Source organism: Pseudopipra pipra, chromosome 15, assembly GCF_036250125.1.
Source record: "Pseudopipra pipra isolate bDixPip1 chromosome 15, bDixPip1.hap1, whole genome shotgun sequence".
NCBI classification, from domain to species: Eukaryota; Metazoa; Chordata; class Aves; order Passeriformes; family Pipridae; genus Pseudopipra; species Pseudopipra pipra.
The window spans coordinates 7,149,223-7,167,633 of record NC_087563.1 but is presented as its reverse complement, the minus strand read 5'-3'; the positions used below and the strand labels follow the sequence as shown (position 1 = coordinate 7,167,633).

Below are 18,411 nucleotides of genomic sequence, written 5' to 3'. Positions count from 1 at the left end.
CAAAGTTACCACCTTACAAAAGACGTTCATGCAGCTCTAGAGCCATTTTACTAATGTCCCACACCAAATCTGCCTGGGGTAGATTTTCAGTCCCTGCATGCCAGAAATAGTTAGTTAGTTACCTGTGCAATTATATCACCGTTTTCAGCATGAACTTGGGCTATGGCACCCAGCTCTGCCAGGCAGCTGAATATCTCATACAGCTAAAAGAGAGACAAGAAGAAATGATTCCTGAGCAGGCAGCCCACAGCCTTGGCACCTCCCATGGCCCCATAGCTGCCAGGGCCTGGTGCTGCCATGCCAGGCAATGCTCTGGCTGTGCCAGGACCAGCTTTGTGAAGAATACAGTCACCAGCAGGTGCTCTTGGTGCTCTCCACACCAGACCTGTGCCTCTGCCTGCAGCGCAGGAGCTCAGCCAGCCCACAGCCTGGGGCAGCCCCGCACAGGCAGCCACCCCCCACTGCCCCTTCCATCAACACAACCACGGTGGCAAAGGGGGTCTCACCTCGGTGTTGGACATCTGGTACAAATCCTTGTAGGCCATGTACACCATAAAGGAGTTAACGCCTGGGGCAGAGCAGAGAGGAGAGAGGGGTGGTCAGGCTGCCTGCTCTGGCCACCCTCCCGACAGCATGGCTGCCCCTCGCCCTCCCTGGCCAGGGCACAGGGCACACAGCCCCCGAGGCTGGGCAGGGAGCAGCAGGCAACAAACCTTTCTCCTGGACGATGGTGTGCAGCTCCTGCCGGACGCGGTCGCTCCAGCGCGGGATGTCCACGTGCAGCGCGTAGTCACAGCAGGCCTTCCCATCTGCCCACTCCCGCCACCGCTCCAGCGCCTCCGACAGGCTGGACTCGGGCTCCGGCACCACATGGTCCACTGCAGGGGCACAGCAGAGCAAGGGCTGGGCAAGGGTTCCCCGACCGGGCCACCCCACCACGGCCTGGCACCTCCACCATCCCGGGCTGGTCTCCTCAGGGGCTTCAGGGCAGCTCCCAAGAGGTTCCTGTTACCTTCACAACGCACCTTCACTCCTCAAGTGCATTTATCGGCAGGGAAGTGCACAGAGCCCTTGCTTAATGGCCTCTGGCATGGGACCAGGGGCTTTTACAGCTTCTGCTGAGAAACTGGCTGGAAGCTGAAGGGCCCTGTCATTCTCCATCCCCACTCCCACCCCATTAGCACACAGCCTCCTCCCACACCGCAACACTAATGCACCTTTTATTGCCCACCATGGAATCCCCACACCCTGCCATAATCCATTCCACAAAATGTATTTTTTTTGGCACAGAGAGAAGGAAAACTGGTGGGGGGAGGACAAAGGACCCAGCCCTTTACTGGAAGGATCAACACTTGCTCCTGCATCCCAAGAAACCCTGCAGTGCACACAGCTGTGACCACTGCACAGCAGTAACACCTGAACCTCAAACCAGTGCACAGCCATGGCCTTCTCCAGGGAAGGACCTCAGAATTCCCTTTCCTTTTTTGTTAGCACTGTTTATTTCTGAGCAGTGTGGGATGCCAGCACATTGCTCTGTTTCCCTGCTCAGAGTCATCTGAGCACCACACTGACCTATTTTTATTTAACAGGGGAAAAAAGTTATGTCATTTTTTCTTTTTGAGGGTCCCAGGGGCAGCAGTGGCTTCAGACAAAGAAGTATTGCAAAACACAGGATCTGCATGGGCAAGCAGTCCTACGCAGACCTCCTGAACCATCACTTCATCATTACTAAGGATCCAAAGATTCATCCCAATCCTTACTCTCTAAACTGCACTGATAAGGATCATAGAAGATATGAACACACCATCATGGGCCTTTAGAACAAAGACTGAGAAAAGCAAAGAGAAAAAAGATCTGGACAGTGTTGCAGGACTGCTGGGTGGTGTCATGCACAAGCCCTGCCTGCTGCACTCACTGATCATGGTGGTTCCACCAGCCAGAGCCGCTTTTGTTCCTTGGAAGAAATCGTCCACAGCAGTCATTCCCTTGTATGGCATCTGCAGGCGAGTGTGGACATCAATTCCTCCAGGGATCACCATCTTCCCATTGGCTTCTATGGTTTTGACCCCTCCAGGGACAATCAGGTTGTCTCCAATCTGCCTGATGAGATCACACCAAGATGGTCAAACAAAGGAAAACCAGCCACAGCATAACCCCTGAACAGCTCAGCCAGGAACTGCCAGGTCACCTCCCTGCCCACAGAACACCCCTCTCTGTCCCACTCCCAGACCCAGGCAGAGTTGAACCCACCCCGCTGCACAGCCACGTGCAGGGTGTCTGGCCTGCTGACACCTACGATGTGCTTAGTCCAGGGGTGGCTGCCATCCGTCCAGCTGCTCTGTGGGTGTCTGGGATGGTACCTGCTGCCTTGGGCAGGCCCTGGGTTGGGTAGCTGGGGAGAATGGTCTGATGGCCATGCAGAGCAGATCTAAGTGCTCACCCAGGGTGCATGCTCACAAAACCCAACACCACCAACCCTGCTCCCAGTAAGCTGCACCCCTAATCTCTCCTCTCCCCCGTCCTTCTGCCCACTTTAAGTAAGGCTCAAGTCTGAGACTTACTTACAGAGAAAGATGATTTCCACTGTAATGCCACAGCTGCTAGGCCAGCTCAGGGCTCATCAGGGACTTGCAATGCCGCTCACAGCACAAGGTCCCAAGGGTGAAGGGACTCCTGGGGGCTGGGGAGGAGCTCAGCAAGTGCCCAGCCCGACTCCAGCCCACTGGGCTCATGGCACATCCTGCAAGCTCTGGGCTCACTGTCCTCCCAAGGCACCCAGAGTCCTCCCCTCTCACCTTGTCTCCTCCGTGCCCTGAAGGACAGCTTTGCCATGAGCAGTGCCATGCTGTAGTGAAGGCAGCTAAAATCACAAGTACCTAAAAATATCTTCTGAAAACAGGAAATCTAGAAAGTTCCAGTATACATCCACTGGTAACCGAATACACAACCACAGTCCTCTGGAGCCTGTTCTGTTTGAGCACAACTCGAAGTACCCAGTCCTCCTGCAGGCCAAGTCACCTGAACCTCAGCACTCCCTTCCCTCAGCCCCTGCCTGCTCAATCCCTTTATCTGTCCATATGTAGCACTCAGCCTTCAAATCTCTTCTTTCAGAAATCCTATTTCCACCAAGCCTTCCTCAGTCTTCCCTGATAAATCAAGATAAAAGACAAGTTGGTTTTAGTGGAAAACTTCTCATTTCCTTGGCACACTGGGGAGGTAAAAATGAGAAGCAAATTCCATTTTTGCATTTCATTCAAGGTTGGTCCCTTTGCAGTTTTTTTCCTTAACATAACAAAAAGTCTGTGGACAGAACTGCTCGCTCCAGGTCCTCACAGCAATAAGCCAGCAGCTCTTCCCACTGCTTTTACAGAGATCAATCTATCACTAAAGGTTTTAATCTGCTCACTGCATTCTTACCAGAATTCACTTGTGAGAGCATTTTGCTTCCAAGGCAGTGAAATTCTGTGACCTCCAGGCTGCAGATGAGGCTCAAGGATACTCAGGAAGCCTGTGTCATAATAAGACCTGAAACTGGCTCTGATTCCTGCCTGGGTGCAACTATTGTCAGTCATGAATGCTCTTGTTCATCTAAAAACAGCCTCATAAAAATACAGTCCCACTTCTTGAACTATTTATCTGCTGCTGGATTTTTAACATATACCACCCTGGTAATGCTGGATATTTAACTCTTATCATAGAGCAAGAAATGCCTTTTCAAGTCTCTTTGTTATAAACTTCCACGGTTCTTTCAGTTCACCCTCATTTCACATGTCCCAACATGATACTTTTCCCCTGTCTGAACAGCAGACTTTAAACAATGAAGCTATTCCTGCAGCTCTGAGGCACACATGGAGAAGCAGGGGGAACCCAAAGGTTTCCCTGCAATTCCCGGAAATCTCAAGAGAGCAGATGACTTGCAGCACAGCACTGTCCTTGTTAGTGCTAACAAACAGGATCCTGTGTGGGGTCATTCAGGCTAATATGGTTAACACAGGGCAAAACAGGAGTCAAAGATGAATCTTGTTCCTGGTGCAATTAGACACAGCTTTGCTGTACACTGGACACTGTATCACAATCCCACAAGCCTGACTGCAATTCAGTCACTGGAGTTACCCTGAAAACATGTCATGTGCTCACACAGAGAGCTGAGACTCTGTCCAGAGAGGGCTACCAAGTTTTCCTGGCTGGCAAGTTGGGTACAGACCACATCCACAAAAAGCCAATAACCAGCCAACATAAAGCTGGTTTAAGGGGAGATGGAGATAATATAAGTCCCATACTTACTTAATGAGGCCATCCTCCATGTAAATGTCAGCATAGAATGACTGGTCATCATTGACTATTCTCCCTCCTTTAATAAGAAGACGATCACTCTGAGAAAGGAAGAGCACAACAGTTATCAGTAACAGGTAATATACACACTTTATTCACTTTTCACTGTGAGGGTGATTAGACAATGGAACAGGATGCCCAGGGAGGCTGTGGATGCCCTAGCCCTGGAAGTGTTCAAAGCCAGGCTGGATAAGGAAGGCCTTGAGTCACCTGGTCTAGTAGGAGGTGTCCCTGCCCATGTCAGGTGGGGTTGGGACTAGATGATCTTTAAGGTCCACTCCAACCCCTTAACATCCTGTGATTCTGTGATTTGCAGTGCCCTGTACAGGGCCCTCCAGGGCGCTCTCCCACTGCTCACCTCAACAGGCAATGCTGCAGAAAGGTCACATTTGTAATGACACTTGAAACAACAGGACAAGAGCAAGGATTGAAAACATCGTACTCCTAAGGCTGTTTCTGAATGGGACAGGGGCCGCCAGAAACACCACCCAAGCAGAGTGAGCATAAAGGAGAGTCACTGAGGCCACAGCAAATATGCTTCCATAAAATATACAGAGAAGTCAAAAACTTCTTGGGACCTTATGTACATAACTCTGTAGGTAGCATGAGCCACACACCAGTATTTAGAGCAAGTTTGTACTACGGGCGTGTCCTTAAATCTTATCCAGATACTATGTAAAATAAGTTGCCTTAAAGAAAACAATTTACTCTCTCCTGTTACCACCTTGCAAGGACCACCAACAGGACAGGCAGCCTGTTGCTGGAATCTGTCCCTCCCCTGGCTGTGCTCAAGGTAGTTCTTCTGAGGCATTTCACAGGTCTATACAAGGCCCAGGAGGCACTGGCCTGCGTTCCTGTCTCATGATTTACCACCTCCTCTGTTCTCCTCTCTACTGACCAAAGTGGCCAGCAACCTTCTCCAAAGGAGCACAGCCAGACAGCTGAGGAACACCCAGACCAGAACTGTGCTATGCTCTTCCTGCATTCGCACTTTTGGACTGGGACAGGATGGACACTGTCCTGGGGGGAACAGACCCTGTCCCGAGGAACTGGGAAGGCTGAGGTTCTGCTCTTCCACCTACCTCCACCCACACAAGTCTGCACAGCTGCAGGCAGTACAGGGGCAAATGACCTGATCTCACACATGGCTGCCATGGATTCAGGCGACACAGGCTGATTGTGCTGTGCCAGACAATATGCTGTGTCCCCCACTGCTTAAAACACCTCCAGCAACCCCCCGGCTTTGCTCTTTGCTCCCCCCAATGCCCACAGCCCAGGTTTTGGCACGGGAATACACTCCCCGTCTGCTGTCTGAGCCTGGACCAGGACTGACCAGAGCCTTCAGCAGGGCTCACACGCCAGCCTCACCCTGTGAAGCTCTAGCACAATTAATTCCTCTGCAGGGAACCGGGTTTGTTCGCCATCCGCCGCCCCTGGGGCAATTTCTTAAGAATCGCCACAGTGCTGGTAATTTGCAGCTTCCTCCCTGTCAACAGAAGGATGCAGAGAATAACTCCTGCATCCCTGCAGCAGGCAAAGCCCAGAGCCCCGAGTGCGTTTGTACAGCAATCTCATCCACCCGCAGCCGAGACAAAGGAACTGGGTGGGGAAAGGCTGGGAATGCCGGCGCGGCTCAGCGCGGGGGGATCACCGCGGATCCCCGGCGGGGCCGCCCACGGCTCTACCCGTGACCGGCAACCCCGGTGTCGGCAACGCGGATTTACCCTCCCCGCCCAGCGCAGCCCATGGGGAGCCTCGTCTCCCACCAGGAAAAGAGCTCAGCCGAGCTGTTCCGCGGTTCCCGTCTCAACCACCATCCTCTCCAAGACGCAAACCTGGGATCAGCCCCGCTTCTCCCCTGACCGCAGCTAACACGTCGGGCGGGTCTGCCCGGACTGTGCTGTGTGAGTGGGGCTCTGGAAGCAAGGGCACGTTGCTGGTCACAGCTCCTTCCAACACACCTCCACGAGCACACGGAGGTAATGGCCTTGCCCTGGGGGCCCAGTGTCACCTCTCACGAGCAGCCGAGGCTCAAGGACAGCGGGTGTGCACTGACAGTCCCAGGCGCTCGGACCAGCACGCCCGTGCCACGGCTCCCCCCAAGGGCCACATGCTCAGCTTTGGGGCTGAGGACCCTGAGCACAAACAGGGTCACAAATCCTGAGCTAATGAGCTACTGATTCTCCTCCCCCTCCTTCAGCACAGGGTGCCTGTCCTCCCTTGTGCATCTATCCAAATGTCATCAGACTAACAATACTGTAATTTTAAGTTCAGAAACCCCTAAAATGTGTTGCTTGGAGCCTGTCGGTCACGGGGGCAAGCAGCTGAGCTGTGGCTCTCATGGAGGAAAATGAAGAGTGTTTAAGTAACATACAAGAGATGTAGACAAAAACTACTGAGCAATGGTCTCAGGTGTCAGCTATGGATAAATCAGGGCCAAGGTCAGAAACACAGGGAAGAAGATTCTTGTCTTCTATTTCAGCCAACCATAGATAGAATTTCTCCCACGTAACCAGTCCCCTACTCCCTGGCAGATCCCCCTTGGCTTTACCTAGCCTACACAATGAGAAAAAAGAGTCTACCTGCCCAGATCCAGTAACACAACTGGGCCTCCACTTTTTTGTCTTGCCCATACCCTTTAAACCACTCCAACTGATCCTCCCAATACCGGAGTTTGCTCTCAGCAGAGTGGGAGCACCAGCAAATACTGATGCTGGCCTGCCCTTCCCTGCATGTTGGACAAGAGCAAGCCAAGGGAGTCAGGCACAGGCATCACAGGGGCAGGAGACTGTAGCCCTTGACTATTACTGAATAAACTGTTAATATGAGCTCAGGAAATATGCCTGCCCCCCCCCCCCCCCAATGGTCATTCTGTGGCAGATGTGAAGGGCTGCTCAGTGCTAACTCTGTTAGTACACAAAATTGAGAGGTCCATAATGGCTGGAGCACAAACAAGGCGTCTATTTAGGGGATTGGGCACTGCCAGAACCCCCCCGCACTCACCCGACAGTGAAGGGGCTGCACTGGCACCCACCCACTGACTTCAAGGAAAAAATGCAACAAAGTAGAATAAGGAAAATCCAAATGACACATCTACAGGCTCTGGCATCCTTCAGGAGTGCGCCCAGATGTCAAGAGGCGGGGGAAGAAGAAAGGAAGAGAATGAAGCAGTTATGAGGAAACGAGTCTGATTTAATAGCCAGGCTTCTGCAGCACACGCTGCCAGAGCAGCTCCAGACCACAATAAACACACTGTTCCCCTGCCAGGGCTCGCTGTGTCTCTGCACACCCACCACAGCTTCCACCAGCCAGTGTCAGGCTGTGTCATCAGCCACTGTCAGCAGAGGGAAAAGCTCTCCTGCGCCAGGAGCTGTGGGGCACGGCCGGGGAGGAGCAGCCAGGGCCTGACCCTGGGCACTGCCCAGCGCAGCCTCTGGGCAAAGGGCAGCAGTGAGTGTGAGGGGCTGCACAGACCTGGCTGCTCGTGGCTCTACCTGACTGCTGGCACTGACCTGTCGGGTTCACTGGCCTGACCTCCACTGCTGACCATGTCTCAGAAGTCCCTGGGCAGCCAGTGACAGCCCATCTGTTACTGGCGTGGTGCTTTCCATGAGGATCCATTTCTGCAGGCACAGGGGATGCCCGTGAGGCCAAGCCTGGAGCTTCCTTCCAGAACAGCTCTGCCAAAACCTTCCAGGATCACCAGCAGCCCCCAACACCTCACCACACCAGGAAACCCTTTTGCTGAACACTCCCTGTCTCTCTGCCTATTGGCATTTGGGATCAAGCTTTCAAACCCATTACCCATTGCCTCATGCCCACACTCTGCCCTTGATGCTCTTAAGCATCATCTGGTCATTTTGAGTTCCCAAAATATCAGGCGGTCTCTTAATATTTCTCAGAGTGATGCTGCAGGAGGAAAGGCAGGCAGCAGCTTCCAGAAGGCTGCTGAACCCAGCCAAGAACAGTGCTCACCTCATTTACAAAGCACAAGGGTATAATTAGGGGAGCGTGGAAGCAGGTGTATGGTTTCACTGTTTTCTTCCTTGTAAAAGAAGAGACACTACTTGCAGTGGTGTTTCATCAGAAGCTGATGTCTTCTCCTTACTAATGTACTACAGGACAGCAGGGAAGAACCCCTGGCTGGAGTCAAAGGGACAGACAGCAGGGAAGAACCCCTGGCTGGAGTCAAAGGGACAGACAGCCAGCTGCCAACTATACCATGATTCCCAGGGGCCTGTGGGCAAGATATGATATAACAATAGCTGCCAGTTAACCAAAATCTGTCTGAAGCCTTCCTTCCCACTTGCACCTGATACAACATACTGGCCATCCCCATGCCACCTCCTTGCTATTAGGGGTGTCAGAGACACCACAGAGATTGTGCTCATGGGCTCTGGCAGGGTGACTGGGATGGACATGGCTCACATCAAGAAAAAATGTGGGCTAGGAAAGTATGTTATGACAAAAGCACAATGACTGAGTAATTTTGATTCAATAGGTATTTTGTGAAATCAGGGCAAGACTTTAGTCTTCCACCTCTCTTTCTGCAGGAAAACATGCTGTGGACAACACGAAGGGAAATACTTTCATTATCTCTCTAAACAACCAAAGAAAACAAACTAATAAAAAGTCTCTCAACAGACACACAGGATTTGAAATTACTATTCTCCTGAGCTGGGCATCCCAGCATCAGCACACATCTGGAAACACACATACCATGTTTAGTGGTGTCTGATGCATGGTGCACAACCCAAGGCACACTGAAGAGCAACACATCCATACCGAGCTGATGGAGCCATCACTGAAAAATCCAAAAGCTTGGTTAACCTCCCCTTCCTATGTTTCCTCCACTGCATAACCAACAGACACGCCTGTACTTTCCAGGATTCCATCAATGGCTACAGTCTTGCCTGTCACACTGTCACACACAGCTTTTGACCAGACTTTTACAATTCAGGTTGTGAATAATTTGCACAGCAATGTAATCTCATACTAACACATGCACCACTCACTCTTCCTCCTGGCTTCTCTACTAAAATGGCTGTCCTAGAAAAGCCCAGAAATTGCTGCAAACAGATACAAAAGGCAAACTGTGTTTTTTCAGATGTCACTGTCACAAACCAACTACAAATACTGACTGCAGCACTGTTGAGTACAAGAGGAATCAGGAGGGAGTGTTTCTGCATCTCCAGAAACACACTAGGCAGTTCAAACAATAGCTGTTGGGAAGTACAAATACCCAGTTTTCCAATACATCCTTCACAAAAGCCCAACCTGCCCATTGCTTGGGTGACAGAGGCAAGGAAGGCACTGCTCCCCTTGTTTGTGGGCTCAGCCCCCGATTCCGTGCTATCAGCTCAAAGATCTATAGCTGAGATACCTGCCAGTGGGAGGTGGCTCCTGTATTCTCTGTATACTCTCATGCTCCAGACCTTCCCTCCCCCGCCCCTCTGCCTGCAATGCTTTAGATGCTTTAAAGGAAATGGCACAACACAGTCACAAACGTTTCTCTACTAACAAGCACAGCTTAGGTGACAATCTGCCATCCCCATCAGCTGCTATCTGTACTGACATGCAAGAAGATTCTGGGGCAGAAATCTAGGAAGGAGGAATAAAAAGTGCCAGCAGTGCTCGGGGGCACAATCAGTAGAAAGGGACAGAAGAGGCTTTGTTCTAGGGGAGTCACCAGAGCTGAGCTTTTATTTCTGTCACTCCATTAAAACAGATGAGTCCACCCAACACCTGACTTCACTTCATTGCCTCCCCTGCATCCGAAGTATGGATTCAGGACATACTAGTCATTTGACCAGAATTCCAGAGCCATCTCCTCCGCTCCAACCAGGATATGACAATGCTGCAGAAGGGGGCCAGTGAGTCCTGGAGGGTCATCCCCAGGCTGCACAAGTCAGAGGAGAACAACAGCGACCTGTAACATCAGCGACAGACACCATGTGCCCTCAGCATTGTCAGCTTTGGCAGAAAAGGAAAGGACTTAATAGGGAGAAATCAAGCAACTTGGGAGATTTTGTTACCATTAAGGTGAGAGAGCTCCTGTTGGATCCCAGAGGAGCAGGCACAAGCCCTGCACATGGGTAAAACGTATCATAAAGGTCCCTGTACAAAAAGCCCCAGGGAATGGGAGAAATCCCACCTGCACTAGCAATGGTGGTGTCTCCATAGTGGTCTAAAGATACAGAAGAGGCAAGATGTGTAAAGCCATAATATTGCTTATAAAGCAACTGAATCAGGGCTGACAAAGGAATTTCTCTTTACAGTGGTAAAGCCCCCAGTGCTTCTTTGGGAGCATTTTGTTCACATCTGTAGATTCAAAAGAGGAATTAAAAGCAAACGCTTTGCTTTTCCTTTTTCTTCAAGAGGCCAGAGCTGACCTCAGGGGAAAAATCAGGAGCTACACGAAGCCAGTGAAAAGCCATCAACAAGATGAAAGACCCGACTGCCTTCCCAGGAGCAAGCCCCGTGCAGCCTTCGAGGGGCGGGCCGGGGCGCACAGCTGGCCCGGCAGAGATCGGAGCAGCACGGCCCGGAGGGAGCGGCACGGCGGGGCACCGGTGGCACCAGGGCTCCCGCAGCTTCAGGACCAACCCACGCCCGGGCGGGCCGGGGCGGGCGGGTCCCTGCGCACCTGATGCGGCGAGACCGGGGAGCGCCTCAGCGGGGACACCGAGCGCGGGGAGCGCCCCCGGCCCCGCCCGGGGGGAGCCGCCCGCCCGGCCCCGGGCTCTCCGGTCCGGTGCGCGCCCCGCGGGTGCCGCCGGGCACCGACCGCCGCAGACGCTCCAGCCCGAGCTGCCCCGCCGGGGCGCGGCTCTGCCCAGCCCGGTTCACCTGCGCGGGCGGCGGCTCTTTGTCTGCGCGGCGCCGCCGCCCCGCTCCGACCCGCACCGCACCGCCGGACACCGGCACCGCACCGACCGCCCCGCGGGGCGCGCTGCCCCGCCCGCCCGCCGCACCCACCGTGATGCGCGGGATGTTCTTCTTGCCCTGGTACGACATGGTGCCGCCCGGCCCGGCCCGACCCGCCGCCGCCCGCGCTGCCTCCGCGCCGCTCCGCACAAAGGCGAGACCGAGCCCGCGCCCGCCGCACCGGGACGGCCGCCCGTCCGCCCCGCCCACCGCGCCGCCCGCCGCCGCCAGGGGGCGCTCGGCCGCGGGCCCCGGGCTGGGCGCGCCCCGCCCCGCCCCGCGCGGCAGGTGTCGGGACCGGGACCGGGACAGGGACAGAGACCGGGACCGGGACAGGGACAGGGACAGGGACAGGGCAGGGACACCGGGCTGTGACACTGGGCTGTGACATCGGCACCGGGCACTGACACCGGGCACTGACACCGGGCAGTGACAGCGGGCACTGACATTGGGCAGTGACATCGGCACTGACATCGGCACCGGCACCGGGCAATGACACTGGGCACTGGGCACTGAGACCGAGCATTGACACTGGGCAGTGACACCGGCATAGGCACTGAGCTCCGGGCACTGGCACGGAGAGCAGACACTAGGCATTCACACCAGGCACTGAGTGCTGACACCAGCACCAAACAACAGGCGCTGACATCGGGCACTGACAGCAGGCACCAAGCACTGGGCATCAGCACCAAGCACCGGGCACTGACACCAGGTATTGACATCGGACGCTGACAGCAGGCACCAGGCACCAACAGCAGGCATTGAAACTGGGCACTGACACCAGCACTGGGCACTGACAGCAGGCACTGAACACCAGGTACTGCACTGAGCACCGACACCAGATACCAACACTGGGCACTGGCAGCGGGCACCGCCACTGTCACCAACACCATCCAATGTGCACCTGCATCCAGCCTGCAGCGAGGGCCCGAGGGGAATGGCCACAATCGGGGCTCTGCGCCAGCCGAGATTTTCCATGTAACAACAGCGAGTACAATGACTGAGGCTGTAATGGAATGGGTGGTCTTGGGCCACTGGAGCGCACCTGCATTACTTCAAACTTTCTTTCACAAGCACAAGAATTAGAAACATTAAAAAATAATAAAATACACCACACCTCTGGCTCTGGGAATCCTGTGTGCCACATAAACACTGCTGGTTCTGGCAGCACCAAGGACTTCTTGCCTTTCCTCCACTGTGACCTTGGTAGGAAGGTTTGAATGGTGGAATTGGTTACGAGTACCCAGCGTGTGCTGAGACAGACGATGGGACCCCACAGCCAGCCAGGACCAGGCCAGCTGGAGCTGTGCAATGATGGGATAAACTCGTCTGCCCTCTCCTGCCTGCCACGATCTGTGGTGCTGCCAGCATGTCCAAGAGCCAGGGCTGGCCTGAACCTCACTTTCTCTCCCAGGCCAGCTGCGACTCCGCTCATGTGCAGAGCTTTGAACACCATCAGCAAGATGTTCCTACAGATCCTGCTGCCAGGCAGCAGCCAATGGTGTGCTCTCCACTAGACAAATTTTAGAGACACACCTGGCACGGACATGGCTGTAAATCCAATTTCTGTCTCCTGGCAGAAAAACAAGCCATCCAACCTGGGTGACCAACACCCAACCCCTCCTCCAGTTTGCTTCCTGGCCTAGAACCTAACAACAGCAGCAGGGGCCTCACGAGCACCCTGCTCACCAGTGCGTGCACAGGCAGAGCAATCTCACAGCACAACCCCTGACACTGCAGCCAACTGGGACTGCTGCTGAGCTCTGGAGAAGCGGGTGACAGCAGCATGGACTGTCAGGAGTTCCTGCTCTGCCGCCAGGTTCAGTGGGGGGTCACAACAGCGTTAACTGTCTGTTCTCCTTGCCCAAGGGTTTATGTACACAGATTGGTGCAGCTCTCCCTCCTCCCTCACCACAAGCTTGGATGTCTCCACCAGTTCCATAACACAGCCCAAAGCTTTTACTACCCACTGAGTCTGTTACTCTATGTGTGCTTCCGCTGAAGCTCTTGGAGAGTTTTACTGGATATGCATTTATTCTAAACCCAAAAATCTTTCACCAGCTTAAAGTGAAAGTCAGCAGATGCTCAATAACTTATTACTGCCAGGACTGTGAGAATGGACAAAATTGCAAGGGCTGCTTGGCACAGCTGCCTCCCTGTCCCAGCTCCTGTGCCGCTGCCTGTGAGCTGCTGCACCTCCACAGTCAGCAAGAGGCAGCTGGAAACCACCCCCTCCCCAGTGGATCTATGGGCAGGGGGTGTCTGCAAGTGCCAGGCAGGGAATGGGGGAGCAGCGCTGTGCCAGTGCCTCTGCAACTAAGGAGCATGGGGAGAGAAGATCAGGTACCAGACCATGCTGTTCTTGTCACAACACTGTAATGCTTCAAGAGCAAGTCCTGGTCTCTACTGAAATTAGACTGGACGGGGCTGGGAGATGACAAAGATCCTCAACTCCTATCCCCAAACCTTCTGAAACTTCACTCGCCCATTCTCCAGAAAGTTTAAGAGGATCCCCATGCCAGGTGGTGTCACTGTAACTTTGTCTGGAGTCAGTCACAGAAAGAGCAGCAGTTAATTAGTTAATAACAGATAAATGACTATGCAGACAGATGCTGCTGACTTCAACACTTGGACAGTTTCAAGAGCTGAGCTTGCATCAGCCCTCTGGATGCTGGCCAGCCACGGTGACTTCAGACCCCTCGTTTGAAGAGATGTGCTTTCCTCCTGGTTGCTATGTGACACTCACACAAATACAGTCAAACATGCTGCCCTGGGCCCAAAACATTCAGAATGGAAAAAGGCTTTTTCCATAGGATCTCTTCCAGGTGCAGTCTGCGAGGCATTACTCACATGCTTCAAAACATCCTCTATGAGAAGCATGGTCAATTTGAAAGGTATTTAAAATGGCAATCCTCAGAGCTCACAACATCCTCAGAAACACCTGCAGGAATAACATGGCACCAGATGTTTGTGGCCAGCCACGAGTGACAGGAGCATGGCAAGGAGCACCAGCAGTGTGAACACAGAGAAGGCACGTGCTGCCACAAGGACTTTGCCACCAAAACAGGCCCAGCTCTGACTGTGGCCTGCCAGTGCTTGGTGGCCTGGCTCAACCCCCATCTGTAAGGACCCTGGAGCTGCTGACAGTGCAAAGGACAGAAGCAGCCCTACGCGTCCGTGACTGATGGTTCTCAGACAGCCACAGCCAAGGCTCAGTGAATGTCACTGGTCACAGAACAATCTGGGCTCAAATGTCGTAATGTTCAGCACATTTGCCAGGCCAGCCTGTCCCCATGCACACCATCTCCTTCTCCCCATACATATTCTTTGCATGAAACTGTCCCCTCTGCTCTCCCAGCAGACAAGTTCTCAGAGGCTAAGTTGCCTCAGTGGCACTGAACCCAAGGGACAGAAACATCATCCCTGCACTGAAGCTGGGAGTCCTGTGGCCCCAAAACAGCTCCTGCACCCTGCAGGCATGTAGAGAAGGTGTCCAGGTAAGGGAGAGGCTGTTTCTTCTCTTGGCCAAAAATAAATGAGGTTGAAACCAAACATGTCAAGTGGAATATGCAAATATGTGTACACAAGTGACTGCTGCTTCAAGGCCAATTACTTCAATTACAGCCTGATCCCTCAGAGCAATGAAGTGTCCTTGAGATGGGTGGCTCAACAAGGGTTTTTCCTCTCCTGGGACTGGGTTAGCTGAGTGACTCACAGCGACCCACACGAGGCCAGGGGGTTGGCCCAGCAGGCTACAGGACCAGTCTCTGCCAGGGGCCCTGTCTCTCTGCTCAGCATTGCTGCCAGCAGCAGCAGCAGTGACCGTCTGAGACATTTCACCCCTGCCAGCTCTGGTGGAGAATCACCTCTCTCTGGTTCCTCTCTCCAAAGGCACAGTGAAAATGTTCCCACTGCAGGCACGGGCATCCCTCCCTCCTCCTGCTGCACATGGGCTGCTCACCCAGGCAGCCATTCCTGGCGAAAGGCTGATGCCAAGCCTGCAGGGAGATGGCTCCCACTTCACTCTTGGCTCCCTCTGCGGGGTGAGCTTTGGCTGCACATGAGCATCTGTACTTCCACTGAAACAACTCAGTTCCATCAGAGCGCAGATGGACCAGCCCAAATCCCTGGAACACAGGCACCCATCTCGCCCCCTTTAACATGCAGAGCAAAGACTAGAAAGGTCTGAGCTCTCTGCTTAGCATCACTTCTTTTCACCCCTCAGCTGTATGAAAACATCTGATACTGGACAGAAATCTGTGTGCTGTAAAATGGAGCTCAGCTGTTCCCAGCAGAGTGATGGGAAAGATGCTGCTGGATCTGACCCACCATCGAGAGCCAGCCCAGCTGAATGAGCCAAGGTCCAGCTATATTTTCCAGCTTCTCAGCCCTGTCTCCAGGAAGGCTGCTAGCATGTTTGGTTTTTGTTTTTCTCCCATTTCCTCCAGCCACCTCCAACAACAGCTCCCTGGGAGAAAAATCAACCTTCTCCGCCTTCCATCTCTTGGCAGACGTGACAATGGAAGGGGTCTGTGTAGGGAAAGCTTTTGCCCAAAATAAAGTGACAGAGCACACATTGCTCCAGCTGTTCTCCACCATGGTTTTCCTCAGGATTATGGCTGTCAGTGACCAGCTTTGCTCTCACCTGGACCACCTCTCAAGAGTAGACCACACATAGAAAATTACTTTTCTGGGTCTCATCACAAAACTTCCCTATTTTGTTGCAATTTGCAACAGCATCAACACTTTACAGTCTTTCTCTAGGTCTGTTTGCTTGTACTTTTCAGAACTGAATCTCTTTTTGTCCTTCCCAGCTCATGTCTCTGAGCCCTCCATACCACATCAGGATGGCTCCTTCCCAGCTGGCACTCACAACATCACTGTCACCTGCACACATGCTGTACCTCTCCTTCCAGATCACTAGAGATACTGGAGAAGAGTCACTTCTAGCACAGATGCAGCCAGCTGCCCACTGAACAACTAGTGCACCCTCCCTTTAAGCCCCACTCAGTTTTCCTATAGAGCTGTATCTGCTGAGCCAATTCCAAGCTCCTGCTCCGGTGCAGACACCCCAGATGGGAAACAAAAGCCCCCAAAAGTTGATCCACCTTGTGGCTGCACATAAGGGAGACAAACACACCCCCCAGCCTGGGCAGGCAGAGCCGTGACGTTCTGGCCTGCTAGAGGTACTGACATCTTAGATAAAAAGGAAAAGGTTATTTTGGACAGAGCCAACTATTTTGCTACAGCCAAACCACAATGTTTAGTTTCAATTTAAACCTACTGAAGTTTGCATTTGACACTTTTAACTATGTTCATAAAAAATGCTTAGAGGAGTTTCCAACACAACAAAGCCTCTTCCAAGCAAGAAAGCAGAGAGTCTTGCCTTGCAAATCTCAAATCTCAAGTGTCACATGAATTTGTGAGAACAAGAAGACTTGGCCACATGGCTCATGCAGTTTGGCTCCCAAAGTATGTTTGTGGATTGACTGCTACCTACCAGGAGGTGACACCTCCCCAACACCCCTGTCAGGACCACAGACACCCAGGAACCAGCCCTTCATCACTGTGCCTCGTGCTACAGCAGCATGGTAGGGACAGAGACCCCTCATACCCTGCTGGGTCTCACTGGCCAGTCAGAGATGCTGCTGCATTGCTGCTGCCATGTCCTGCTGCATCGCTGCTGCCATGTCCATGTCCTGCTGCAGGTGTTTTCCCTGGGCACCCCCCCAAGCACCAAGACAGCCCACAGCTGGCCTGCTGTCACAGGAGAAGCAATGGCAGCTACTCCGGAAGCTGCTCCTGAAAACAGCCCTTTCCTGATGCAGCACCAGGTGAGGGCTTGCTGTGTTTTCTGACAACCTCAGAAAACATATACAGTATACAAAGAAGCATCACCTCTCCTACCTGCTGCAATGGCCTATGGCTAGAAAAGCATGAGGTTTTCAAGAACACATCGCCTAGAATAACACTCACAGCATCATTCTAAAGCACCAGCAGAGCAAGCCTGGCGTGCCCTGGACACGGTGGCCAGGTACCCCGGTGGCCACACCTGCCAGCCAGCTCCCTGCTCCCACTGCACTGCCCACACACAGGGACCAGCCAATTCCAAAGCCCTGACCACCCAGGGCTGAGAATGAGGACAGAAGGAAACCAAGGACTGTCACCACAAGGTAGTGTGAAAGATCAAACTATTTCCATGTTAGGGTAAGTTCTGTGGTAAAACATAAGCAGCAAGCAGAAACGCTTCAAATGAATCCCTAACTTCTAGCCCTACTGCGTAACTCCCACAGAATCCAGTATCTGTCTTCTTACAGAGGGGTTGGGTTATCAAACTCTGCAGTTTTCATAACTGCTAGCAATAACCTCTGTACTGGCATGAGCAGCCAAAGAACTGACTCATTACTGTGCTTCAGGCATCAGATTTCTTAAAAAAAACAAACACACACATGGAGGATTTTTTTCAATAAAAACCTGAGTATTATCATTCAACTCCATGAACTGTAACACGTTTCACTGTTGTATTTGCATTATGGGAACTAGTTCACTGGCTTGGATTTGTTCCTGCTGTTTGTAAAAGTAACAGAAATAAAGTAACTCCAAATCACTGTCTTATAAAAAGAGCAAGCAAAACCAAAACACAGATGCTGAACGGGGTGATACTGAGGTGATGAATTAATATTATCAAAGTGCTTTATGAGGATCCCTTCCACAAATACAAGATTTTAAACTGTGCTAAAGGCACTGCACAACTGCAACTTCAGACTGCGCCAAGCTGCCTCGTGAGGCACAGACTGCTGTTGGCTTGGTGCTCCTGCCATAAATTACTGGCGAGGGAAACCAGAAAGCTGAATGCAGAAGTCAGAGCACATTTTACAAGTGTCAGAAAAACTAAGAGAGCATCAAGTTAGCCCAAGCTTTGTTCTCCATTTGAGGCAGCCCTGCCTGTCTTTCCAGCCTTTATCACAAGTTGAACCCGAGCGGTGTCACACAACCGGACACGTGTGACACTGGCTGCCTGAAGGAGAAAGCCAAGGATGGCTCCCAACAGTCTTCTGGAGGGGAGAGACCCTTTGCCTGCTTTCACTGCCTGATAGTTTCCCTCACACTCCTCCTGCTCGACGGAGCTGCCCCAGCCTGCGGTGCAGCCGC

The 18,411-nt window shown here is 52.9% G+C and overlaps 1 protein-coding gene across 2 annotated transcripts in view; it reads right to left on the bottom strand.

Moving 5' to 3' along the window:
• The window catches only part of DPYSL3 (dihydropyrimidinase like 3), a 31,871-nt gene that overhangs the window by 10,105 nt on the left and 3,355 nt on the right, over window positions 1-18,411 (bottom strand). The window contains exons 1-6 of one of the 2 annotated variants that reach the window (XM_064671633.1): window positions 11,311-11,462; window positions 4,285-4,373; window positions 1,916-2,100; window positions 714-878; window positions 507-568; window positions 123-203 (exon numbers count right to left, since the gene is read on the bottom strand). In XM_064671633.1, coding sequence (XP_064527703.1) covers window positions 123-203; window positions 507-568; window positions 714-878; window positions 1,916-2,100; window positions 4,285-4,373; window positions 11,311-11,349 — 621 coding nt within the window. In that variant the 5' untranslated portion in view covers window positions 11,350-11,462. Of the gene's footprint in view, window positions 1-122; window positions 204-506; window positions 569-713; window positions 879-1,915; window positions 2,101-4,284; window positions 4,374-11,310; window positions 11,463-18,411 lie in introns of those variants that run through there. The other variant, XM_064671632.1, reaches the window with a different exon arrangement.